Genomic DNA, 26,655 nt, shown 5'->3' with positions numbered 1-26,655 from the left:
TTTAAGCAACATCTGCCGTGTCAAACATCTACAGACTGATGGAATCATTGTTGCTGCATTAGTGAGTAATTAAACCAGATTTAGAGATAGAAAGTCAAGCAGGCTGATCGTTAAGGGAACAAACTGTAGCAGCACAAAGAATAAAACGTCATCAGAAACAAACCTAAACAACTAATCATTAACTTGATATAAAGGCTGATAAAAAGTTAAAGTCAGGGCGGAAATTAAGGCAGAACTGTCCAAAAGATATGTTTTTATATTTGAACTTAAGATAAAAAAAGAATATAACTCCTAAAGAGACATAGTTTTGTGTTTCTGTAAACAACAACAACAAAAAGAAATAAAACTTCCATTTAGCACATTTCGCTAACCTATTATGAATCAGTTAACTCAAAATTAATGGACAGACAATCCCTACAATTGCTTTGATAAGTCAAACAAAACGGTTGGAATTTTTCACATGTTGATGTTAGGAGGATTTAAAAAAAAAAAGATTTGCATCCTTTGCTACAAATCATCTAGTAATCACTAAAGTAATGGCATGTTGTTGCTTTTTATGCAATGAAAATGTATTTTTTTTAATTAACAAAAGGAAGTGGTTTGTTTATTTCCATCCTTTAATGTATAGTATTTCTAATATTATATTGAAAAAAACATTTAAGTGCTTAAATGAAAAATCTGCAGAATATGCCAAAAAAATATTTTTTGTATCCGATTAATTGATTAATCTGCGACTAAAATAATCATTTGTTGCAGCCCAGTTTGTATTGAATTACTTTACCTATATTTTTGTTGCGTTATTATATATATATATATATATATATATATATATATATATATATATATATATATATATATATTTTTTTTAGCAAAACATACAGATTTTACATTATTCATATTATTATTACTATTATCATTATTAAAACGCAGATGAAGCCACATCTGCGTGGCAATAGAAAAGCTGCTTGTGACAAACAAAGGACCCTAAGGGAGTTCTGGAGCGACAGAATCAGCCAAGTGGTGCTAATCAATCCTACTGATATCCAGAACAGCATCGGCACGGCCGCCTCTGTGAAAGCAGGAGTTTTCTCTGGTAGCTGGTTGCGTGTGTTGACACGATGCCAAGGTAAAAATACATCAGCAATAACCTTAGAGAAGGAACTGATGCTTTCTTTGCAGAGAAAAAATTATTTACAAGTGTGAAACATTAGGACAGCTGCCAATCTGTCCAGAAGAGGAAATGCAGGGAAATTCACCCGGACATCTGGCTGTCCAACGCTCAAGAGAAATTTAAACAGAAGAACAAAACAAACGGCCTCAACAGCTGTCACTTTGCCTGCTAACTGTTAAATGTGCATTCTTGAATAATTTGAAGAAGACTAAACAAGTTTTACTTGCTGAAAAGCCTTATTTCTGGAAATAATATGGCAGCAAATTATAGGTTCATGAAAATGCATCTCAATCGAGAATTCCAGAAAAAAACCACAGCAGAAATGTCTGACCCTGTTCCACTGCTGTTATACCCAATCAAACAGAGAATACGGCAGGAACAAAAACTGTGCTTTCTGCCATAGAAACATTTGTAATGTCAAAGGTTTTATTTTATACCATCTCTGGAGATTCACTGCATTGCAAAAATAAAATTAAGTATGGGTGAAAAGAAAACGAAATGTTTTCAATGTTGTATAATCTAAATAATCTGAGTTCTTGTGCACATGCAGCGGGTCTATGAAAACAAATAGAGTTTAAAAACGTAACATCATGTTGGATTGGATTCAGAAAAGTTCCATCCACATAAATCTGCACAAACCCACCCCTGAGCGTTGTGTTAAACATGCCAAACCCATAGGGGGCAGTGCAGCGCAAAGCTAAAACCTGACAGCTAATCACATTGCTTCAAAACAACCACAACTTCCTTTCAGGAGTTAAACATGGAGGCCCATTTGCATGGACAGATATGACTAGCGTATTAGAATATAAACTTATTCAGATAGAAAATGATGTTGACTGGGAATCATGTCAGTGCTGGTACATTGTTATATTAACGCACATTTTGTCTCATACTGTAATGGACTCTAAATATCTGTTTTACCATGTACACATTCACAAATATGGAGTTTCCTCAAATCTCCACTTTGGTCAGAGTTTTTATAAATCATTGTTTTTAGTGATATTAAACAGACAAAATGCAAAAAAAATCTGTTTTCCACAGAGATCGCTATGTGAGGACTGGGCCTAAAATGCTTTGTCAAGCACCTTTATTATCAGCATGCTAAGGAGCAGCATTTTATTTCAAAAATTACAAAGCCCTGTCCTCATAGACAGGACTTTGTTGGCTGCAGTCTGCTAGGATGAATTGTTGGACTCTGTCCTACTTTCTTCGTCTGTAGGTGTTTACAGAGGCAGGAGAAGAAGGTGATGCATCATATCTACTGTTTAAAGAGAGTCTCTGTGTCCCATAAGGGGGCTGAAACATCCTTCAAATAAATTTAGCAACTCATTAAGGACTGAGTCTGCACGGCTAAGTCTTTCAGGGAGATTACCGCAGCACTATTTCTTCTCTTACCTGGTCCTCACAGAGCAGCTGAAGGTGCCACACCCCGGCAAGATCAAGTATAATTACTTCAAACCTCTGGCTTTTCTGGCTCGAGGCTTGGATTTAGCTCTGCCTCTGCTGCACAAACAGACTAGAGATGGGATTAAGGCTGTGTGTGTCCTCCATCCATATTTGTGGATGTGTTTACCCGTCAAAAATTCCCATTAGGGTGTCATTAAATCCCTGCGGAGCTCAAATGAATTCCCCGACCAAGAGATTTTCTTAGTTTTCAACATCACTTTTGAAAGGTAAATAGCCAAAAAACATTTATCCCCTTGTGCAATCACGCAAGACGACAAGAATAAGAAGCGACATTTTCAAGTGACTCTTTCAGCATGAAATCCCAGGTCTTACCGATGAGCAGCGAGCGCCCATCTCCAAGAGGGTAGCGCTGGTAGCGCGGCACGGCGAACGGCGGCAGCTTGTGGAAAAGAGGCTGCAGCAGGGGCTCCAGCCTGGAGGCTGAAGGATCGGAGGGGTAAAACAGGTTGAAGATCTGGGAGCAGGCTGGGCGAAGCTGGCCCACTGCGGAAGGGAAACAGCAGAGAGCTATGGTAACAAGTGCAGGTTATCCGCAGTCAAATTTAAGACTTTTTAAGACCATCGTGATGCCAGCTTGATAGAAATGCTTATGATTGGCGGATCTTGTTGGCTCATACGGCCTGGCAAAACAAGCGAGCCACTGGCAAACACAAACATTGTCAACTCAACTGGTGATATATGCACCTGCGCTCGATAAACGCATAAAAGACAGTTGGCTGGCAAGGGTGTACTAGCAACTAGTTAACAAACCGCTGACTAGCTGCTAGCGCCATGTTATAACACAGACCTCACTGAAGACGAGCGCCTCAGATGTTTGCCACATAGAAAAGACCCGCAAAAAATAAACTGTATGAGATCATATACTACAGTCATCCCAAAATGTAAGGACATATGTAATAGACATATTTAGCCCAACCTACATTTTCTAAAAGAATTGAATTTTAGGTACATTAAGTTAAAGTTTTTTAAGGCTTTTTAAAGAGGACACGCTGAAGGCAGGTCATTTTAAACCTCTATCTCAAGTTTTTGACATCAACTTAGAGAGCAAGTCTGTTTCACTCTAAGGAAATGAAATTCAGTCTGTGTGTGGATGGATGGAAATACGTTTCATTCTCAATTTTGTTTCATTCTCTTTGTTTTTTAGTAGTGGAAAATATTTCAATCAAATTCTATCGCTTTCCAGACTGTAATAAACTCGGCAAACATCACACTGACAAATCAGATTTTGAAAATCTACTTCAGATATTTGCCCACCTAAAGTTCACTAACCGGCTTTCCAGAACAAAATGGGAACAATTCGGAATAAGAAAATCCTTCTGGTCTGCAAGGGAAAGTAGGACTCCCTTGCAGACAGAGAGTTTAAATGCACAGAGAGTTTAAATGAAAGCAGAATGTCATGGTTGTGGTTCTTACCGTGAATAGCGGGTAGCACGGTGCGTCTCATGGCCAACACCAGACCCAGAGGGCAGCCCAACAGGAAGCAGTCCGACACCTCAAAGTCGAACCGGCCTGGATTCAACACCAGACTGGTGCTGCTGCCACCGCGCACCTCGACACCCTCCTTCAGCAAACTGGACGATGGACAAAAACACACAAAAAAAAGAGAAGACAATTTTTCTGTAACCCAGGAAAATGTTTGTGTTGTTGATTTTCTATTCAACAACCAGAAATTTGTCCAAGATTAATCTGAAATGTTGAAAATCAATAAAGTCTATGCAGAATATTCAAATGAAATGTCTCTGCCTTGACTCGGACGAGTCAATAATCCTTTTACTTTGCCGCGACTCAGATGTTGGCGTGTTAGTTTTATGGTGCGGTAGTCGCTGTGAGCGCCGAGCCTTTATGACTCAGCCTTCACAAGCCGCTCCGCGCCAACAGCTGTTTAAACAGTCCAGCCGGTCACCGCCGCGTCGGCATGCCGGCCGGCTCCATCCCCGGCCTTTAGCAGCCGGCCAACATTTCCCCATTAAGTCCTGCATGTGGAGGGAGGATTAGCCAGTGGTCTCCAGCTATCTGTTGAAGCCAAATCAATGGCCCTTTGATTGCTTTCTGCAGCTATTTTGGCTTCTGAGTTTCTCATACCCACTTCTGCAGCCTGTTTACTTCTCTCTCTGTTATTTATTTATTTTTTTAACTGCAGTGGAACATTGTCGCTGTAAGAACCTTCTTTCAATTTTAGAGGAAGTAAATCCAATTCACTGCAGTATTTTCTTTTGGATAAACATGATGTGGACTATTATTGCAGCAGGTAAGGGAATCTTCTCCACTCCTGCCATTCACTGAAAATGCAAACTCATGTTTACACTTTAGTTTGTGTTCAGCTTACACTTTGGATTTCAGTATTTTTGAGGCCTTCTGTATGGAAGACTCCTGCTGTCAGGGAGGACAAGAAGTTTTTAACACCATCTCATAATAACATAATAATTATAGTGAACAAATACAATAAATATATTGCATAAACATGTGCAAAAATTATGTGCAATAATGTGTAACTGTGATAACTATATTATATGAACGTCATAATTTTATTGTAAAAATGTGATAATATATGAACATAACATATTATATATGTGATAATTACACTGTATGAACTTGATAATCTTATTGTAAAATGTGATATTATACAAACATAATAAACGTGATAATTATATGACAAAATCGAAAATAATAATAATAATAAAAAAATACATTTTACTGAGAGTTCTAAGACAAAAAACGCTGCCGACTAAAAAACAGAAGAAGAAGAAGAACACTGTGGCCCGTCTCACATTTACTAAACAGCATGATCTGTGGAGCATCAAGAGAAATGCTCCAGTTGTTGATTTGTTGAATAAAGCTCAAGCGAGGTTGGGTTCGACGGGTGAATGAAAGCCACAACATTTGACTTAGCTGATGTGGCGCACCATCAAACAAGTCAAAGGTGCGTGTAACCCGAGTGTAATTTTAAACCTTCAATTCCTCTGATTTTCTACTCTTTTGCCTTTTAGCCTCAAATCTCGCGATGTTTTAATAGTATTATGATTGATTCTCGCGAGATTATCGTTTAGCCAATCGCGGTTGAGTACTGGGGTCACATGTACCTTTCCAGTTTACCGGCTAGGTATATTAGCTCAAGCGAAAGGGCGTGAAGGGTAGAACGCGTTGGAAGGAGCAGAGCTGGCAGGAGCCCATTATTGTGAGCCGGAAAGTGAGATGAAAAAGATCCGGTAGTATGACACAAAACTGCGGAACTGGTGAGTGTTTTTGTGAATACTTAGCGTTGGCTTATAATCACTGCTGTTGTGTAGCCACTAAAGAAAAACTGATTGTAAACTCCTTTTGATAACCAAAACGGGTAATTGAAGTATTTATTGAACACTGGTTTATATTAGTATTTTACATTTCATGTTAATTGATAATATGGTGTATATTTATTGACTGTTTCATGAATGTAATTTATATTGAATTTTAGATTTAATGAAATTGCAATTGATGATTTTTGATCAAATGATGTTATTTATAACACAAAATGTTATTTATTGTGTGTATACACTAAATGTTAGATCGTATCAATATATATTGAGGAAGTGGTCCTGTTTTGTTATTCAGGCCAGGTGGATGGTGAGCTATGAGACCAGGCCTAGAGCCAAAGAAAGATTTCACCTGTTGGTGACAGAAGACTGCTTACTTCTCCTACCCAGCTGGTAGGAGAATCCTACAAAGAACTCTGTTCCTTCTTTGATTGGACTTTCAATTACCCAGGATGTGAACCACGCCCTGGATACTCCCCTTGTTTGCAAGCCTGATTAATCCCCATTCGGGGTGGATGGACTAAGGGGTTGTAAAATGAACTTTGGGAACGATTGATTAATTTGTTTTTTTTCCCCTTTGTTGTGTTTCTTCTTTTCTCCTCTGTTTTCCTTTTTATTTCATTGTTTTGTTTTTTTTTCCCTTGATGGCCATTTGCATATCCCAATGTTGTGGTTGTAAATATGTATATATGATATTCACATTGCAAATACAAAACACTCGCAGCTGCAAAACTCTAGCCTAACTGCTCTTTCGTGAGTCGTACCTATTCTTCTGAAAGGAAACTGGCCTATTATCTTGGTTAAAAGCCATTTATATTGAATAACAATTTAGATTGTCTTTTCAAATATGCTACATACATTAGTGGTGAGCTAGCCAGGAGCAGTTGTATAGAAGCTGGAGTGTTGCAGTTGCTAGTTGTTGCTAATATGGATGTTTTGGTGAAATGTGGTGTTAAAATACCTAACGCAGTGTTGATTAGACATGCAACGAACTCAGAGACTGATAATGAAGTGGCTGATTTTCTGACTGGATACGGGTCAATGGAAAAGTTTGAATTTATAACTGATTCTGACTCAGATTTCTATAACTGCATAATTTTTGAGTTTTCATCAGGGAGTGCGTTGGAGAGGCTGCGTAAAATCTTGCCTTACACGTATGTTTGCCAAACTAAAAAAATTACTTATGAAATTGAAGAGCTGTCAGTAGTTTGCTCCGAGTTAGAAACTAAAATAATAACTGAAACATACCTGAGTGAAATGAAAAATGTGGCTAAGCTTACAGGTCAGGATTACACAGATGTCTTCAGGCGTGTAATGTCTCTACTGGGCCAATCCATCACTGAACTTTGTCCAGTCCCATCTTCTTTGAAGACTTCCCCAGAAGAAGAGGATTTGGCCATGGCTGCTTCCCTTACATCAAAGATGGCAACCAAGGGTGGTTTTCATCTTAAGCCAGAAGATGTCGCTGCAGAGGATGGGAGTCGCCACATGTTCAACCTGATCCTACCGCACATTATACGTCACGTCCTTCTGGACCTTTGCCAGCCATGTCGTTGTCAGATATCAACCCACCTGGAGTCCAGAGGTATGTGGTTGAGCACATCATGAAAAGTGATGACAATGCAATACACATGTCCTCATTGAAACTTAGATCATTTTCTGGTCGAACTCCAAGACCACAACATGAAACAGACTATGAAACTTGGCGATCTAGTGTTGACCTTCTGTTAAAAGACCCTGTTGTATCAGAACTACAGCGTTCTAGAAGGATATTTGACAGTTTGTTACCACCAGCTGCAGACATGGTTAAACATCTTCAACCAGATGCTCCTCCTTTAATTTACCTCAGAATCTTGGATTCTGCCTATGGAACGGTCCAAGATGGCGATGAACTGTATGCAAAATTCATGGAGCAGTTTCAAGACGCAGGTGAAAAGCCATCCGTTTATTTACAACGCTTGCAAGTGACTCTAAACCATGCCTTACGGAGGGGTGGAGTATTGGCTGCTGATTTTGAAAAGCATCTGCTGAATCAATTCTGTCGTGGATGTTGGGATAACACCTTAATTTCTGAGCTCCAGCTTAAACAGCGCAAGTCAAAACCACCGTCTTTTGCAGAATTGTTGTTGTTGCTAAGAACAGAAGAAGACAGAGAAGCTGCCAAAGCTCAGCGTATGAAACAGCATCTTGGTTCCAGTAAACCCAGGGCTAGTGTACATTTACATCATGCTTGTGCACCAGTTGAAGAACAAAGTGCTTATGATAATTTGACTGTTATCACCAAGCAACTTGCCAAGCAGTTGGCTGATATACAAAAACAATTGGCTGCTCTTACAAGTGTTCAGTCTGGTCAGAACCCGCCCATTTTGCCAAAATCTATGCATGTTGCCAAGTTCAGTCAGTCTCCACAAACTAGTAAAAGTGTGTCTCAACCCTCTCTCAAAAAAGCATCTTCATCACCCAAGCCAGGTTACTGCTACAACTGTGGGGAAGATGGACATATAAAACCTAAGTGTGACAACCCTCCTGATCCTTTACTGGTTGCTGCCAAAAAGAAACAGTTAATGGAAAAGCAGAAGAAGTGGCAGAAAATGAACCCGCATAGTGCCCTGTCGTTAAACTGAATCAGGTTCTCGTTGAGGGGCGAACGGGAACTGCAGAGGACCAGCAAAGTCCCACCAAGCAGACACCTATAAGATGCACTAATTTGTCTCATGTAACTCCTGAGGCTGCAGAATTGCCACAAGGGTTGATTGGCTCAAAATGTACTGGTCAAGTAATAATAGCTGGGGAGCAAGTTCAATGCCTGTTAGATACAGGATCCCAAGTTACTACAATACCAGTTTCATTTTACAATCAGTATTTTTCTCATCAACCTGTGAAACCATTAAGTGAGCTATTACAAGTAGAGGGAGCTGCAGGCCAAGCTGTCCCATACTTAGGGTATATAGAAATGACGGTCATTTTTCCCAAAGAGTTTATTGGCACTGATCTGGATGTTTGTACTCTGGCACTTGTGGTTCCAGATGTTAAAAGTGGAACTCAGTCCCATGTTCTGATAGGAATGAACACTCTTGATTCATTGTATGACAAACATCTGAAAGATGAACGTGTTAGCTTTAGCCCAGCAAAGTATTGCTATAAAGCTGTTCTCAAGCTGCTTCAGTTGCGTCATCAGCAGACCCAAGAACCCAGTGTATGTGACGTAGCATTAGATAGTGAGTCGCCTGCAGTTATTTCAGCAGGCCATACCAGAGTTCTAGAAGGGAATGCCCATACCAGCTTGCTGCCGGTTAGCAGTTGGGCATTAGTTGAGCAGCCATCTACTCCTTTGCCGGGAGGATTGTGTGTGAAAAGTTGTCTGGTGTCATTGCCCAAGCATACACCTCATAAGATCCCAGTGGTTATCACAAATGAGTCAAAACAGAGCATAACATTGCCACCGTCTGCTATTATTGCAGAAATTACAGTGTCACCTCAGCTTCTTTCTGAGGTTTCCTGTAGTAATGTGCAGCTCAGGAACACTGACAAAGTTGATCTCCAGTTTGAATTTGGAAATTCTCCAGTGTCTCCTGATTGGAAAGATCACATTATTGCTAAACTCAAAGAAATACCAGAAGTGTTTTCTCATCATGACCTTGACTTTGGATGTACTGATCGGGTGAAGCATCACATCCATCTTCATGATGAGACCCCATTTAAACATCGTGCTCGCCCTATACATCCAAATGACATTGAAGCTGTTCGCAATCATTTGCGAGATCTTTTGGAGACAGGGGTAATAAGGGAATCAGAGTCACCATTCTCTTCACCGATAGTAGTGTTCGGAAGAAGAGGGAGATGTTCGGCTTTGTATAGATTATAGAAAGTTGAATCTACAAACAGTGAAGGATGCCTATGCATTGCCAAATTTGGAAGAGTCATTTTCAGCTCTCACTGGTTCACGCTGGTTCAGCGTTCTTGATCTGAAGTCAGGCTATTATCAGATAGAAATGGAGGAAGGTGATAAGCCTAAAACTGCATTTGTGACCCCACTTGGGTTTTGGGAATTTAATAGAATGCCCCAAGGTGTGACTAATGCACCAAGCACTTTTCAGCGTCTTATGGAGAAGTGCATGGGGGATTTGCATTTAAAAGAAGTTTTAGTCTTCTTGGATGATTTGATTATATTCTCTGACACTCTAGAAGAGCATGAGAGTAGGTTGATAAGAGTGCTGCATCGACTTAGAAATTATGGCCTTAAATTATCACCACAAAAATGTAAGTTTTTCCAAACTTCTGTGCGTTATTTAGGCCATGTAATTTCTGAGCATGGGGTTGAAACGGATCCAGAAAAGATAAGTGCTTTAAAATCCTGGCCAGTTCCTCAAACTTTAAAAGAACTGCGATCATTTCTCGGATTTGCGGGGTATTACCGCAGGTTCATAAATGGCTACGCTGCTATTGCTAAGCCTCTAAATGACTTGACAAGGGGGTATTCTCCTGCTCGCAAATGTGTCAGTAAAACAACCATCACAATGAAAAACCATGATGCAAAACAACCTTTTAATGAAAGGTGGACTGCACAGTGTCAATCTGCTTTTGAAACATTGATTGACAAACTGACTACAGCTCCAGTACTTGGTTTTGCTAACCCAAGCCATCCTTACATTCTGCATACAGACGCCAGCACCACTGGGTTGGGAGCTGCTCTTTATCAAGAACAAGAGGGAAAGCTACGAGTTATAGCATATGCTAGCCGAGGGTTGTCTGCCAGTGAAGCTAGATATCCAGCCCATAAATTGGAATTTTTAGCTTTAAAATGGAGTGTAACTGAAAAATTCCATGATTATCTTTATGGCTCCAGTTTCACTGTTGTTACTGATAACAATCCATTAACATATGTCTTGACCTCTGCTAAACTTGATGCTGCTAGTCATCGATGGCTTGCTGCACTGTCTACATATGATTTTAAATTGCAGTACCGTGCTGGCAGCCAAAACAGAGATGCTGATGCCCTCTCCAGGAGACCACATCCCCAAACACCTGACCCACAAAGAGAATGGGCCATGGTGCAGCAATTCATCACAACCCATATGAATGAAATGGAGGATGCTACAGAACTCACCTCAGATGTGATCAGAGCCATTTGTCACAGCTGTCTACTGAGAGGCCAAAGTCCGGATGGTCCTTTGGAGAGAAACATTACTCTAGTGGAAACTGTGAGTATGACCCCTACAGTTCTCCCTGACTTATACATGGATGAGACCCAAGGATTGCCAGTGCTTCCATCACTGTCCCTTCATGACATCAGGGAGAAACAGAGAGCTGATCCTGTTTTGAAAGAAGTTATTCATCAGCTTGAAACAGGAGAGAAAATCCCTCCAACTGTCAGGGCTGAGCTTCCTGACCTTCCTCTGGTGATGAGAGAATGGAAACGTCTTGAACTAAAAGATGACATTTTATATAGGAGGAGGCAGGATGGTGAAGTCCTATCATTTCAGCTTGTGTTGCCAGAGGAATGCCGTTCTGTTGTTCTTTCAAGCCTTCATGATGATATGGGGCACATGGGGATTGAAAGAACACTTGACCTTGTAAGAGCTAGGTTTTTCTGGCCACGCATGTCTGTAGATGTAGAAAACAAGATTAAAACTTGCAATCGCTGCATTCGTCGGAAAGCTTTGCCAGAACGAGCTGCACCATTGGTGAATATCCAGACAAGCCGGCCACTTGAGCTCCTGTGCATGGATTATCTATCAATTGAACCTGATAAAAGCAACACTAAAAACATTCTTGTCCTCACAGATCATTTTACTAAGTATGCTATGGCTTTTCCAACAGCCAATCAAAAAGCGAAGACCGTTGCAAAATGTCTGTGGGAGAATTTTGTTGTGCATTATGGGTTTCCTGAACGCCTGCACACGGATCAAGGGCCTGATTTCGAGTCTCACCTCATTAAAGAGCTCTGCAACATCGCTGGCATTAAAAAGTCACACACCACGCCATACCATCCCCGTGGGAATCCTGTTGAAAGGTTCAATAGAACTTTGCTCAGTATGCTGGGTACTTTGGAGCCAGAGCAGAAAATAGATGGAAAGAGTATGTCAAGCCACTTGTTCATGCTTATAATTGCACCCGAAATGAGGTTACAGGTTTTACTCCATATGAGTTGATGTTTGGTCGCTGTCCAAGACTTCCTGTTGACATGGCTTTCAACTTGCCTGTCAAAGAGTTATCATCTCAATCACATTCTCAATATGTGCAGAACCTGCGTTCTCGGCTGAAGGAAAGTTTTCAGCTAGCTTCTAAAAATGCAGAAAAGATGGCAAGAAGAAACAAGATTCGTTTTGATCAGAGAGTAAAACCAGCAAGTCTTGAAAAAGGTGATAGAGTATTAGTCCGAAATGTGAGGTTCAGAGGCAAGCATAAGCTGGAGGATAAGTGGGAGACAAACATCTATGGGTGATTGGTCGTGTGGGTGAGCTTCCTGTGTATATTGTAAGACCAGAAGCAGATCCCTCTGGAGGGACCCGGACTCTGCACCGCGACCTTCTTCTCCCTTGTGGATTTCTTCCTCAGACTGAAGTTGACCCACCAGTTTCCACACCGGCTCATAGGCCGCAGACCCGCAGTCTACAAGAACCAGTGGAAGAATTGGAGGAAAGCCCAGATGAGGAGGATGAGGACTGGAGGGCATCTCGATTTTCAGTTTTACCAACTGTGAAGGTCAGTGTTGAGGGGACATGCCCTACCCAGCCCATAAATAGAGTCTCAGTTCCTGAGATGGAAAAAGAGAATCCTTCATCTGATGAGGATAAGTCGTCTCTACTGCTTGATGCTATGGATCCACTTCCAGCCCTGGAAAAAGTTCCTTCACAAGATCAGATGGACCCAGGAGATTCACCTGAACTTGAACATGTTCCTGAGCTAAGCCCATCTGAAGATTTGGAGAGCCATGGCCCAGTAGAGACATTACCAAATTCGACCATGCCAGCATCACATTCCACAGAATCACCAAAAGATGCTCATCAGGCTAGTGATGGTTTAAAAGCTGAACAGTCAATTCGTCGGTCTAGTCGAGAGCCAAAACCAATTAAGCGCTTTCAGTATGCTGCTTTAGGAAATCCTTTAATTTCTGTAGTGCAAAATCTTTTACACAGTCTAGCTACTGCTTATGGTGAAATGGTTGCTGAACCTGTTTCAGATGCTCCTGTGCGTCATAGTGTTCAGATAATTTAGCATGCACCGGGGTTGCATGGAATTAAGGGGGGAGGATGTAACCCGAGTGTAATTTTAAACCTTCAATTCCTCTGATTTTCTACTCTTTTGCCTTTTAGCCTCAAATCTCGCGATGTTTTAATAGTATTATGATTGATTCTCGCGAGATTATCGTTTAGCCAATCGCGGTTGAGTACTGGGGTCACATGTACCTTTCCAGTTTACCGGCTAGGTATATTAGCTCAAGCGAAAGGGCGTGAAGGGTAGAACGCGTTGGAAGGAGCAGAGCTGGCAGGAGCCCATTATTGTGAGCCGGAAAGTGAGATGAAAAAGATCCGGTAGTATGACACAAAACTGCGGAACTGGTGAGTGTTTTTGTGAATACTTAGCGTTGGCTTATAATCACTGCTGTTGTGTAGCCACTAAAGAAAAACTGATTGTAAACTCCTTTTGATAACCAAAACGGGTAATTGAAGTATTTATTGAACACTGGTTTATATTAGTATTTTACATTTCATGTTAATTGATAATATGGTGTATATTTATTGACTGTTTCATGAATGTAATTTATATTGAATTTTAGATTTAATGAAATTGCAATTGATCAAATGATAGAATTATTTATAACACAAAATGTTATTTATTGAATTGTGTATACACTAAATGTTAGATCGTATCAATATATATTGAGGAAGTGGTCCTGTTTTGTTATTCAGGCCAGGTGGATGGTGAGCTATGAGACCAGGCCTAGAGCCAAAGAAAGATTTCACCTGTTGGTGACAGAAGACTGCTTACTTCTCCTACCCAGCTGGTAGGAGAATCCTACAAAGAACTCTGTTCCTTCTTTGATTGGACTTTCAATTACCCAGGATGTGAACCACGCCCTGGATACTCCCCTTGTTTGCAAGCCTGATTAATCCCCATTCGGGGTGGATGGACTAAGGGGTTGTAAAATGAACTTTGGGAACGATTGATTAATTTGTTTTTTTTCCCCTTTGTTGTGTTTCTTCTTTTCTCCTCTGTTTTCCTTTTTATTTCATTGTTTTGTTTTTTTTTCCCTTGATGGCCATTTGCATATCCCAATGTTGTGGTTGTAAATATGTATATATGATATTCACATTGCAAATACAAAACACTCGCAGCTGCAAAACTCTAGCCTAACTGCTCTTTCGTGAGTCGTACCTATTCTTCTGAAAGGAAACTGGCCTATTATCTTGGTTAAAAGCCATTTATATTGAATAACAATTTAGATTGTCTTTTCAAATATGCTACATGCGCAAAAACCATTTGCTGTGGCTGAATTTAAACAATTCAAGTAAGACTCAACATAATCAGGATCATAAACAAAGCAGAGTCTGATGCTCAAAGAAACAATCATGGATTGGAGGATTAATGCCAGGAGATGTGATTTAATTAGCCATCCTGGTGAAGGAGAATATCTACTGGGATCTCTGGGGAAATGGAGAAGAAGCAGAGGGAATTCTCCATGCAGCTTTGCTCCAGTTAACAGGATGTTCAAAAGGTTGCAGCGCCGCCGTCGTAAACCTCGCGGCATCACTGCTAATTTATGAGACTGAAGACTGAAGAGTACTTCATCTCCGGAGGCTGTAAGCACTGGAGGAGCGTGTAACCTGGAATTGAAACCATTTCTTTGGACTGAGTGAACATGGCAGCTGGACCTCTTCCAGGCTCATCCGAGCTTGGCCAAATGAACTAGTAGTTCACAGTTACTGCTTGAAACGGGCAGAGAAATGGAGAAACACGAGCTGCAAGTACAGCAGCAGGTCTGTGAACACAATACACTTTGCTGATGATAAAGTTTATTGCGATAAATAATAATATTGTTGTGTTGAGGCAGTTTTCATGTAATATTTTGATAAAGGCGTCATAATTCAAGCTTGGCCTCTCAAACGCTAATAAACTTTAATTTTGTAAGAAACACTTCACACTGGGACTGGAGGACATTTTAAATATCCAAACTAAGACACGACACCTAAAAACAATTCAATACAAATAAACAACAGAAACCATAAATAAAATAAATTACGATGTCTCTGGAAACAAAGCTGCCTGCCTGGAGCACTCCTACCAGTTGTTTGCTAATTGTTGCTGGCTAGTCTGGAGGGTTGAGTGGTGAAGTCTTGGGAGATTATTATTAAGAAATTTCTCAAACATTCAAGAAAAAAATCAAGGCATAACTCCAGATATATTTGATGAGGGAATGACTTTATAGAATAATGTAAAGCTCAAAAAAGTCAAATTTATATAATACTGCCCTTTTAACATACCCATAATGACTTAATAAAGGCTTAATTACTTTTTTAAACATTTTCAATGAGTGGCCATGCTCGGAAAACAGAGTTTTGTATTTACTCTGGTTTTCTCAATCTGATGTTAGAATCTGATTACCCAAAACAGACAAATGAGACAAAAAAAACACAAAATTATATCCTGGACAAATCTTAAAATATGGGTCATGTTTTCCACCTGGAAAAAAAGTTGTGCTGGCCTGTGGAAGAGGTGTCTCCGTCGTAGGAGTCGCTCTGCTTGCGGCTGAGCGACGGGCCGCCCTGGCCTTCGTTGGGAGCAGAGATGTCGATGTTGCTCTTGCTCAGCCTCTTGCTGGAGCTCAGGCCAGGACTCGACTCCCGCAGCCGGTTCGAGTTGTCCTGAGGTGAAGGAGGAGAAAGTCAACATGAGAGCTTCCGGACGGGACCGGAGACCGGCACGACCTGATGGGAACCGACGCGCTTTCCCAGGTGAACTGGATGGAGACAGAATGTCTGAGCACGAGTGAATATTTCAGCGGTGAGCAGGCAACACATTACCGGGAGGGAAAACATGAAGCACAAGCAGCTTGAGACAGGCAGTTCAACACTAATGTTTTGATGAATATTTTACACACAGACACACTCAGGGGCTGCAGACGGTGTTCAGGAAGTGGAAAAAATCCCAATAAAAACCAGAAACAGAAAACAAATTGTGAGCAACACATGCAGATTTCATTTCGTCTTTTATTCCCTTTTTGTTAGGTGCCAGTATTAAAACCACCAAAGAATAGCGATGAACCTGATACACCTGATACATTAAAAAGAGCTTAACCATTTAAATCAACATGATTTATCTTTTTTTTTTTTTTTACTTTTCTCTCTTTTCTACCAAAAACTGGATGATAAAGTCTTCAGTCTGGTGTTTTGGTCTTTACTTGCCCTTTTCCTGAAGGACAATTTTGATGACAGAGATTCATAATTCATTTTTGTAATTTATTTTTGTTGTTTGTGCTGTTTTGTTTATTTTTGGATATTTATAAGGTTCCAGTGCTAAGTGTTAAATAGAATTTAAAGTTTCTTAATCTTTCAGAATCTGCTCTTGCATTATTATATCATTATCACTACGTTGCCTGAAAATGGTCTCAAAAGAATAATATCATTGTTGATCACAATCACTTCTGCGAAAATATATCGTTCAGCAAAACTTGTTATTGTGAAAGACCTTGATGTAACTAAAGAAGGAAGACATAGATTTGCTTTTGTTTTTCTGGAAAGCAACAAAGTTGAGCCAAGGATGTTTCCACGGCCGCGCATGTTCTCTCTTGCAGCACTTTTAGTCGACTAAGGAAAACGAGAAACAACAAAAGCGTGTAATCTTGATCATGATACTGTCAGCATGCTGTGCCAGGGAAATTTTTCTTTTATCAGCTCTTCTAGTTCCCCTCACACACACTCACATACACACACACACACAGAGATGGCGATGCATGATGGGTGTGTCATCGCTGCAGCGCTGAGGCCCTACCTTCAGGCTCTCTGTGCTGTTGTTCCTGCTGCTGCTGTTGGGGCTGCCGGGCCTCGGGTGGTTGCTGAAGCACAGAGCGTCAAAGCACAGCACTCCGCCCACGCAGTCGCCCATCAGGCAAACCTGCTCACAGAACACACACACATACATACACACACACAAGGCACAAGATCAAGCTCCTCTTTTCAGTCGGTGATGGTCTCAGCAGGAAGACAGCTGACAAGGAGAAGGACAAGTGCGTGGAGGGTCACAAAAACATAGATTATGTTAGGGTTGAAACAATTAATCGTGTTTAATCGATGAGTGAAATATCCATGAATTAATTTTGTAATTGATTAATTGTTAGCCAGAGCATGCAAAGTCAAAAAAGCCCATTTTGCTGAAAGACCAACACCCACAGAGCAGCAATTAGACTAAAACTGTTCCAAAATATATATGTTTAATATTTAAGATGAAAATCAAGTAATCAACTTAGATGAATTGAAATCAATAGAATTATCTGTTGTCGAAGGAACGTCCTCTAATCTTCTTTTAATATATAAATGGCATATATTTCTCGTGAGTGAAGCTGCACTGCATTCAAGTTGTTTAAGTTTATAATCCTCAGCGAATAAAACTGTGACGATGTTAAAACGCCAGCGAACGATGCTCCGGTCCAGATGTCCTCTTTTCTTCTCGTTCTTTTAACGCAGCACTAATGCATGACATCTCCTTTTTTTAACCCATGTTTGCTTTGTTGATTAAGTGAACAAATAAACAGAGCGGGAAACGTCATCGCCACAGGAGACACAATTACTGCTCAACTACACGGCAGAAATGAAATACATTAGCAACAGGAGGAAAAGGACAAGATATGGAATTTATTTATTTCAGACTCAGACCAAAAGAAAATCAGAGGAAGCCAAGATTGGTTAATCTAGCATACTCTTTCAGCAACAAAACAAATAAATATCAGCATAATTATCGTCATCAAACGAGACTTGTTGGGGCTTTTTATGATTCATCTAGAGAGCATCCAGCTCTTAATTTATGTGCTAACAAGTTATGAGTATTATGTCATTTCAAATAAAAGCCAAAGCCGTAGATAAACAGTAGTGAAATGCTGGAGAGTAGCTTACTTAACAAAATTACTCTGCTTTTTATGATTTATGCAGGACAAAAATGATTCACGTCTCACAGCTCAAACCTCAGAAATCATTGCCTCACTTGACAATTAAATTGGTTATGAGGAGCAGGAGGTAAAAAGTGATGCCTCTGAACAAGCCGTAGACGACGCAGTCCTGTAATAAACAATTTCTACTTCTCTGCGTCATTATTCACCAGCGTGACGCTCCCTTCTTTAAAAGCAGAAGAGGAAACAACAGACCTGGCCGGTGAATCCCTGGCCGTCCTCAGACTGCAGAAAGCTGCGGTAGACCTGGTTGGCTCGGTCGATGACGGTCGCCACGGCGTCCTGGTAGCGCGGGGACACGATGGCGAGGAGCGGGAGCGCCGCCAGAGGCAGGTGGTCCACGCTGCTCGACACGCAGCTCTCGTCGTAGCTGTACGGGTTCAGGCTGGGAAAGGAAAGGGTCGAAGCGAGTGAACATGGAATCAGGAAGTTAAACAGAGTTCCAGCTCAGCAGATGGCTGATTTTTAATCATCCATTACCTTAAAACAAAGGCAGAGAATCATTTGAGACATGTAAAGTCAGTATTATCTTCAAAACAATATCTTTTATTGAAGATGTTCTAAAAGTACATGTTTACATTTATGTAAACGTACCATATTTACCATATTTACATCAATCTGTGTAAAAGATATTACACAGATTGATGTAATAATGTATCAAGGACTAATGGATTCACGCCAGCTCATTTTGCTCAGATTTTTCCTTCACTAACATGTCAAAGTACACGCACACACCAACAAAAACACACATTGCGAGAATAAAGATAAAGAAATGACTGACCAGAGTTTCTTTGTGCAGCCATCTTGTCACCATCACTCTATTGTATTAACAAAAAGGCAAAATTTGGAGCTAAAAGAAGCTGGTATGGAAAACTTGCTCACTAAAGATTTGTGAAAAACCTCAACAGAAATTCAGTTTCAAGAAAAACAATCTTTAGTTTGAGTAAAGTAAACCCAGAAAAAACAGAAAGTGCACCCGACACTGCGTATGCAGATTTGAAGGAGTTTTTCTGTCTTTGATTAGGGAGTAAAAAAGGGAAGGTTGTTTTTTGTAGCTTGGTCACTCTCTCCATCCTGTGATTGCCTTGAATTGTTCAGCATTAGATCAAAGGACTCCGTATGAATTCAGTTGCTATCCATCAATCAGAAGGTCGGCCCTTTCGATTTCCGGCCTCTTCAGCATCAAAGTGTCCTTGGGCCAGATACTCAGCTTCACAGTGGCCCTGGCATGGTCAGCAGCGGAAATAAATACACTGTATGAAAAGGGCAAAAAAAATCTGCCTGCAACAGGAAACTATATATAAAATATTGTCTGAGGAAGAGAACCTTAAAGGGGGTCATAAGAACTGAGCCAAGTTACCAAGTTGCGCTGAAAGTCAAAACATTTACTCCCTGTGGACTGCTACTTTTCAGCTGAGAGGTCAGTTTGCTCAAAAGACTCAAGTAAAGGAAAGAGTTGTGACACTATTTCAATTAATATTTATAAGAGATGAGAAGCAATTAAATCACCAGAACGATTTTATGCTGCGAAGGAAAACCAAACACAGCATTGAGTCTGTGAGGTTTTGGAGATTTGGATTAGCAAAGTGAATGTTTAAAGGAGTGACTCTATTTGTTTTATGATGGTCTCATCAGGATTAGGTCGAATCAAATTTTATTCTATTTCACAAAACAGTTTTTTTCATATCACACCAGTCACATGAACCACAACAGGATGTTGCTGCTGGCGCAACTCCTGAAGACGATGACAGGAAGTGGTTGGAGGATGATGTTTCTATTGGGTGAACAAACTTATTCATATGTGATCTTAGCTGCTTTTCTTATTCAGTTTTTTTTACATGGGCAAAATATTGACAAAGTTTTTTGCACATTTGTAAAGGAAACGCAGATAGTGAAAACGTGCATTATTTTCTCTAGTTGTTTAAGGAACTGGTGCGCTACCTAGAGGTGAGCGGATCGATATAAAATGTTGACATTGGAGTCGGTATTGATGTAGCACGGTAAGAACGATAATTGAGTCTCAAATTCCCTTTGAATTTTATTTTTGTACTGTATAGTACAGTCTTATAACTGTACTGTAAAAAACGATTTTGCTTTGATGATATTTTTGCACTTCATTTAGAAACACACATTGATTTTCATCGATTTTATCAAGCAAATATGATAGACTTTGACAAAAGAATGACTTTCTTTCTCTTTCTCTTTCTCTTTTTTTAGTCATAAAAAGAGCAAAACTAACAAAAACAGTGGAGCATTTGCACAAATCCTCTGATACAACTTAACTAAGTCAGCAGATGTGTTCATTTCCCCAAAACAAGCGAAATGTTTTTGTTCTGCTAATTAGATCGTCTGTATTTATTTGTAGGTCCAGTGGCATCACACAGCTAATAATGTTTGGCCCTAATTAAACAAGCTTGATGAACTCAAGGGACTCACAAGCTTCGTGTTTGTCACTGGGAAAATGTCACTGAATTGCTGTAGAGAGAACAGGCCACAAAATGAAAAAAGAATGAAGAACATAATATTTATTCTTTAGTTTTCTTCATTTAGCTTTCTTTCACCATTAATAAACTAACTACACGGCTGTGGAACACTTTCCATTTTCAGATCAAAGCACACATTTCAAATGCCATTAAAAGGAGACATTACTGGCGAAAAAGAAACAAAACGTTCCTCCGGTTTCATCTGCTACAACTTCTACATGTCAAAGCCAACTGTGCAGAAATGACAAAATGTACTTCTGCAGGATTTTAAGAAATCGTCTGAGAAGAACCGAGTTGTGCTTCCGGCTTTATGACATTAAGCACGAACAGATCCGCCTCCACACCCCGACGCCGTGTCACCCTGACGGATCTGCGTTGGAGGGCAGCTGTTTGCCTCAGACGCTTACGCAGATGAAGTAAAACTTGTCCAGTCAACTTATTCCGCTTGGCAAACTGGTGCTCTCACACTTGAGTGCAGAAACGTCTCCGTTTGCTTGTAAAGGCAAATAAAAATGCACAAAGTGTGGCTGTGCTGAGAACAGAGGCTCGAAGTGTCAAAGGGAGTGTAGAAACATGTCTGAGAGAGATGGCTGGGAATAACAATAAGGACGGCGAGCACACGTTCCCCGCTGCATCCGAAACGATCTATAGAAATACACCCAACTTAGCTTAAACCCTGAATTTCCACTTCATTTTGTGCACCACCCATATTTAACTGCACAGTGGAAGTGAAACACTAGCTGTGTTTTTCTCAATCAAATAATTGCTCAAACTGAAGTTATGCTAAACAGAAACAGGCTCATTTTGAAACAACTAATGTATTTTGACAGAAAGTTTTTGTGCTGGAATGAGGTGTTTTTTTTAAATCAAAATAGATGTATTTTGCATCACAACCGAATGTTACTACTGGGGAAAATGACAAAATGACAGGAAGTAGGAGGAGGATGATGTTTGTTTGTTTTTTTTCTAAAGACATGCAGCTGACTCCACCATAGCTTTTACGTCACATTTCATAAAAAGTTGTGTCACTCGAATGCGTTCAATCCACAGCTTTTCTGTAAAATTTATCCAAAATGCTGCATATGTATCCGCACACAAGTATGGTGCAGCTGGTGAAGGAAGCAGGAGGGGGCAAATGGGGAAATGATCAGCAGCTGGACTCAGGGAGCAGAACAGTAGAGAGTGAGGAGGGAAACAAAATAAACAAAACCAAGAGAAATGAGGAGAGAGGAAAGAAACCAAAATCTATTAAGTCAGTAAACAGAAAGAGACATTCATCTGAATGAACAAATCCACAAAATCCCACAAATCCAAAAATACAGCAAGCTGAGATCGCAGAAAATGAAAAAAGGAAGAGTAAAGAAACAAACAGAAATGAAACTAAGAGTTTCATTTCTGTTTGTAGGAAATGAAATGAAACAGAAAATGAAACAGAAATGAAACTAAAAGTTTCATTTCTGTTTGTAGGAAATGTTTCATTCATTTCATGCTGAAGTCTTTACAGTAATAAATACTTTATATGTAGCCATTTTTCTGGAACAATAACAACAATAACAACAAATTGAATCTGAATAATAACCTGCAATTCTTTTTATTTATTTCATTGTATTTAATTATTCTAACAATCCATATGCCAGTTTTTTGCACCTGGAATGTGAGTCAGAACGTTTTCAGATGGGAAGAAGATAAAAAAAGGAAAAAGATGCACTAAGCCTGTCCTCAGTATTGCAAGGCCTATAATAGTGTCATGGTCTGGAGGTTTCCTGCTGTCGACATGTTTTTCTTGGGCAGAAAACAATATTTTGTGCCCCCTGGCGTTTCTGAACAGCCTTTTTCCTCTCCAAAACAGGGTTATCTGTTGTTATTGTTTTAAAGAAAGCTACTACATTGTTTGTACACTTCACCAAAACCACACAATACCTGATTATTTAATTCTGAAGCATAATCTGAGGTAAAAGTATTGTTCTCTCGGTTTTAATATGATTAATCAATCATTTGGCTCAACACACTTTTTCTGTGTGGTTCCATTTAATCATGTGTAGACAAAGCTTTAGAGAATTTGTCCCCCTATTTCATAAATTAATGGCCTCGACTGTGACTTAAAAATAATATGGGAATGACTTCCCATTGAGCAGAGCTTGCTTTTACATTTGCAGAACTAATTTACGTAAACTAAAACAGACATTTTAACTTTACACGTTACCATACAACTGTTTTATTGAATTAAGTTTCTTAAATGGGCGGTATGATGTATTTTCCAAACACAATGTGACATTTTACAGCACAAGCAAGTTCCTATGGTACTATCAGTTGTTATTAAAATGTTGTTTGTATTAAGCACAACTTAAAACCTAAAAGAAATGTGACTTTGCAATTTAACGCCTTGAAATTGGGGTTCTGTCTCCTTAAGAAGCTCCTAGTCTTTCCGAAACTCTGTAAAGACTATTGGAAAAACAAAAAAATGTCACTTTTGATCAGAAAATTACATTATAACATGATCTGAACCTCAAAGTTGATTATTAAGAGTAGTTAAAATTATGGAGTCCAACTATAACACATTTAATGCAACGTGATTAATTTTTTAAATGGCTCTGCCAACAGCACTGACTTATTTTCAGCTTATTTAGTGCAAAGAGCATTAAAGGGGTTGAGATTGTATCTCTGGAATTACGACTCGACCGTTCCCTCAGGTCTTAATAACTGGTGGCCTCTGCTGTACATTAATTTAATTAAATGCACAATCAGAAGTGTCAGAGCCATTCACGCTTAAATGCTCTTCACTGATGTGGCTGTAAAATTCATTAGATAATTAATTTTGGATTTTTTGCAAGCTACCTTCTGGTTTCTTTATTGTGGTTGTGCGTCAGAGTAGAAACATTTCTTTGTGAAAATGGAAGAAATCTTGCTTTTACATTTGCTTTTTTCAGGCTTCAGAGCGTCCCCTAAAAATAAAGGAAAAAAAAAAAAGAGTCAACCTCTGAGAGTTTAACTCTCACAGCCTGCTGCCTCCTCTTTCTTTTCTTTGTGTTCTTCGTGAGTGCTAATGTTCAGGAGGCTGGAGGACTGGAGTCCCACAGCTTTACCAACTTCCATAATCAAGAGCTTTACAAGCACTCAGCGTTGATATTTCCGTTCAGCCGGATCTCCTGCCGAGAGCAGACCTGAAACATTTCAGAAAAATGGTTGGAGCTTTACGAGGGTTTGAAATTACTGCCTTTTTGTGTGTGTGTATTGTTGTGTTACCTCAGGAGGTTGCTGCTTTCAGCTGGACAAAGTGAACATTTTGAAGGTGTCGCTAATTCAGCGACTCTTTTCAGTGTGGTCACAGCTCACATTTCTTTTAGGCAGACTCGAACACGTACAGAAACTACCCATGCGTCGAGTCAAGGATAGAAAAATACTCACTCAGAGGCTTCTGAACATCGAACCGTCACCGACTGAAGTGTCACATCTCTTACAATAACCCAACCTAACGCATAAACCTTTGTGCCTTGTAAATGTGTCCATACCTCTTTTTCATCATTTGTCACATTAGAGCTGCAATCTGCAGTGAATTTAATCAGGATTTTGTGTCACCGACCAACATAAAGTGGTCAATAATGGGGAAATGAAAAAAAGACAAACTTATATGGCTCACTGCCTGGGGCGGCATAGTATATAGGGGCGTAAGGATGTTTTAAATATAGAAATTTATTAGTTGCAATCAATGAATTTCCAGTTGCTTAATTGTTTATCAGCAACTAATCAGTTAATCAATTAATCGCTTGATAAGTTAAAATTAGCGCAATAATTTCCATTCTGATGAGAAATTTTGTTAACCAAGTCGCCATAATGTGTTTTATTTATGGTTTGGGCTGTGTGTGGTTTTTATTTTCATTTTATTTTTGTTTTTGGTTGTTGTGTTTTGTTTTGGATTTTTAGTGTCTTCCAGTCCCAGTGTTTAGTGCTCCGCACAAAATCAATGTATGCTGGTCTTTGAGAGACGAACCTTGCCTTATTATGCCGTTATCAATGCATTATATGAAAATGGTCTCAAAACAATATTACTGTTTATCTCAATAATTTCTGGAACAATTTATCATCCAGCAAAATCTGTTATCATGGTAGATCTAGTCAGATTAATAAAGAGTTCTGTGTCATAAATAATACGACAATATGGCTGAATATGGCTGAATGCTAAAACTGGCTAAAGAAGCGGAAAGTCATGCGTGATTTTGCAGCTTTAAAATGAATTCACTCACACTCATAATGTGAGTGTTGATGGGAGAAGGATGAGCTTGTCCAGAATGTTATTATTGCAAGAAATAACCTGTGATCCATAACTCTGTTCATTTTGTCTTGCAATTAAAACCCAAAGAAATTCTTTTATTAGCTGCTCAGTTTTAAAATGTCGGCGCTGAGAACAGATTCGTCCCATTTTGTTTAAAACAAATAAAGAGGATTCCAATTTATGTCACAAACACGATTGTGGTTTTCAAGTTGGAAAAACTTCTGGCTGTTTCCGTCTGTGCACCGTTTACCTGGACTATAAAAGCAGCTGTTAGATTATCCATTCATTACATTTTTATTTTATTTGTTCAATAGTTCAGGTAACAACAAAAAAAAATCATGAATGAAAAGGAGCAGACAGTAATCCCTGCCCAATGTTCACATAAAGAGAACATTAGCCATTCAACTCAGAAGATTATTACAGACATTTTCAAATGCACAAAAAATACACAACATCAGCGTATTCAATGCCGTATCACCTCATCATCATGTCTTTCAAAGTTCTTTGAAATGCAGAAAGAGATTCAGATTGTTTAATCTCGCTATCAAACTGACACTGTAAACTGAAATGCATCTTTCCATCGTCACTGTTCTGAATCTAAATCTAGTCTCATTTTTCTGCTCTCTCCTTCCAAATCTGCAGCCACTCGTTAACATCTGGGGAAGTGGGTGAAGAGTCATAGTGTTGTTATTGTGGAATCTGTTTGTAGCTGCAATTTGAAGTAAAAAAAAAAAAAAAAAGTCCAAGAACTGCAGACTGTACAGCATTAATGGTTTCCATTAACATTATCATCATTACCAATTTACAAAAACGTTATTAAGCCGGCGGCTCCAGTGTATCACCCAAACTCCATCAGCGTCTAATGGATACACTTTGTCTTAAGACGCTAAAATATCATTTCCTCATTTCCTCTGTGACTGGTGAGCATTTAAGCAGCGGCTGTGAAGCCAAGCAAACGTTCCTGTTCCAGATGGTGTCGTCAGTCTGGATTTTGTTTTGCATTGTGCCTTTTTTTTTCCAAGTAAAAAGACATCTATCAAAATCTTGTCTAAAGGGCTGTAGAAACCAAACTCTAAACAGTCTGAGGGGGTTTATCCCTCAAAGGGGAAACGAACGCTGACAAATCCAAGCAGCAGTGTGCATGATGTTTTCTCTCCTCGTATCTATGGTAATATGCAAGAGAAGCTGATTACAAAAAGTGATCAGATGCATTGCTGTTTAAATTGCAAATGTGTTTTAGAGATACAGAACCAGGGGTGGCACAGTGGCTGGTGGAGAACATTTTTACCAGCCACTGTGTTATTTTTTTTTTCTTCCTCTCTTTCAATTACAAATCCCACTACTAGTAAATGTCATCCCCATTTGCTTGTTTCCCGTTTTTTCCGGGAAACTACAGTATTTTATATTCCCCTTTACTCCACTCCCATGTTAGCTTCTCTCTCTCCCCGCCTTTACAATAGTAATACCTTTGTGACATTACTGTGTGGTAATTAACATGTCTGACACATTTTTCTGAATGGACTTACACACTTAGTGAGTGTGTATATAGAACATATAATTACTTTTTAAGTATAAAACTCATCAGGTAAGAAAATATTTTGAAAAGCTGTTTAGTGTCCTAATGTTGAAACTTCTCTTAAAACTGTGTACAGCATAAAACTGGAGTCTAGCAACAGATCACCTAATAACCTAAAATTAGTACTTAAAAATACAGACTTTGTGAGAATCAGCCATCTTCCACTGTGGTAAATGTCTCTATTGAGAGCCTGCTTCATGAAAGTCTCAATGTCTCTCAACAAGCAGACAACATC

General features: G+C 39.5%; 1 protein-coding gene across 4 annotated transcripts in view; it reads right to left on the bottom strand.

The window, feature by feature from the left end:
- Window positions 1–26,655, bottom strand: part of pitpnm3 (PITPNM family member 3) — a 122,764-nt gene that overhangs the window by 21,061 nt on the left and 75,048 nt on the right. For all 4 annotated transcript variants that reach the window (XM_055045374.1, XM_055045376.1, XM_055045375.1 and 1 more), the window contains 5 exons: window positions 18,287–18,476; window positions 16,921–17,043; window positions 15,613–15,794; window positions 4,052–4,209; window positions 2,951–3,121 (listed from right to left, as the gene is read on the bottom strand). In XM_055045374.1, the coding sequence (XP_054901349.1) occupies window positions 2,951–3,121; window positions 4,052–4,209; window positions 15,613–15,794; window positions 16,921–17,043; window positions 18,287–18,476 (824 nt within the window). The remainder of the gene's footprint in view (window positions 1–2,950; window positions 3,122–4,051; window positions 4,210–15,612; window positions 15,795–16,920; window positions 17,044–18,286; window positions 18,477–26,655) is intronic.

Source organism: Poeciliopsis prolifica, unplaced genomic scaffold, assembly GCF_027474105.1.
Source record: "Poeciliopsis prolifica strain line A6 unplaced genomic scaffold, Auburn_PproV2 SCAFFOLD022, whole genome shotgun sequence".
NCBI classification, from domain to species: Eukaryota; Metazoa; Chordata; class Actinopteri; order Cyprinodontiformes; family Poeciliidae; genus Poeciliopsis; species Poeciliopsis prolifica.
This window is presented reverse-complemented; position numbering and strand designations above follow the sequence as displayed.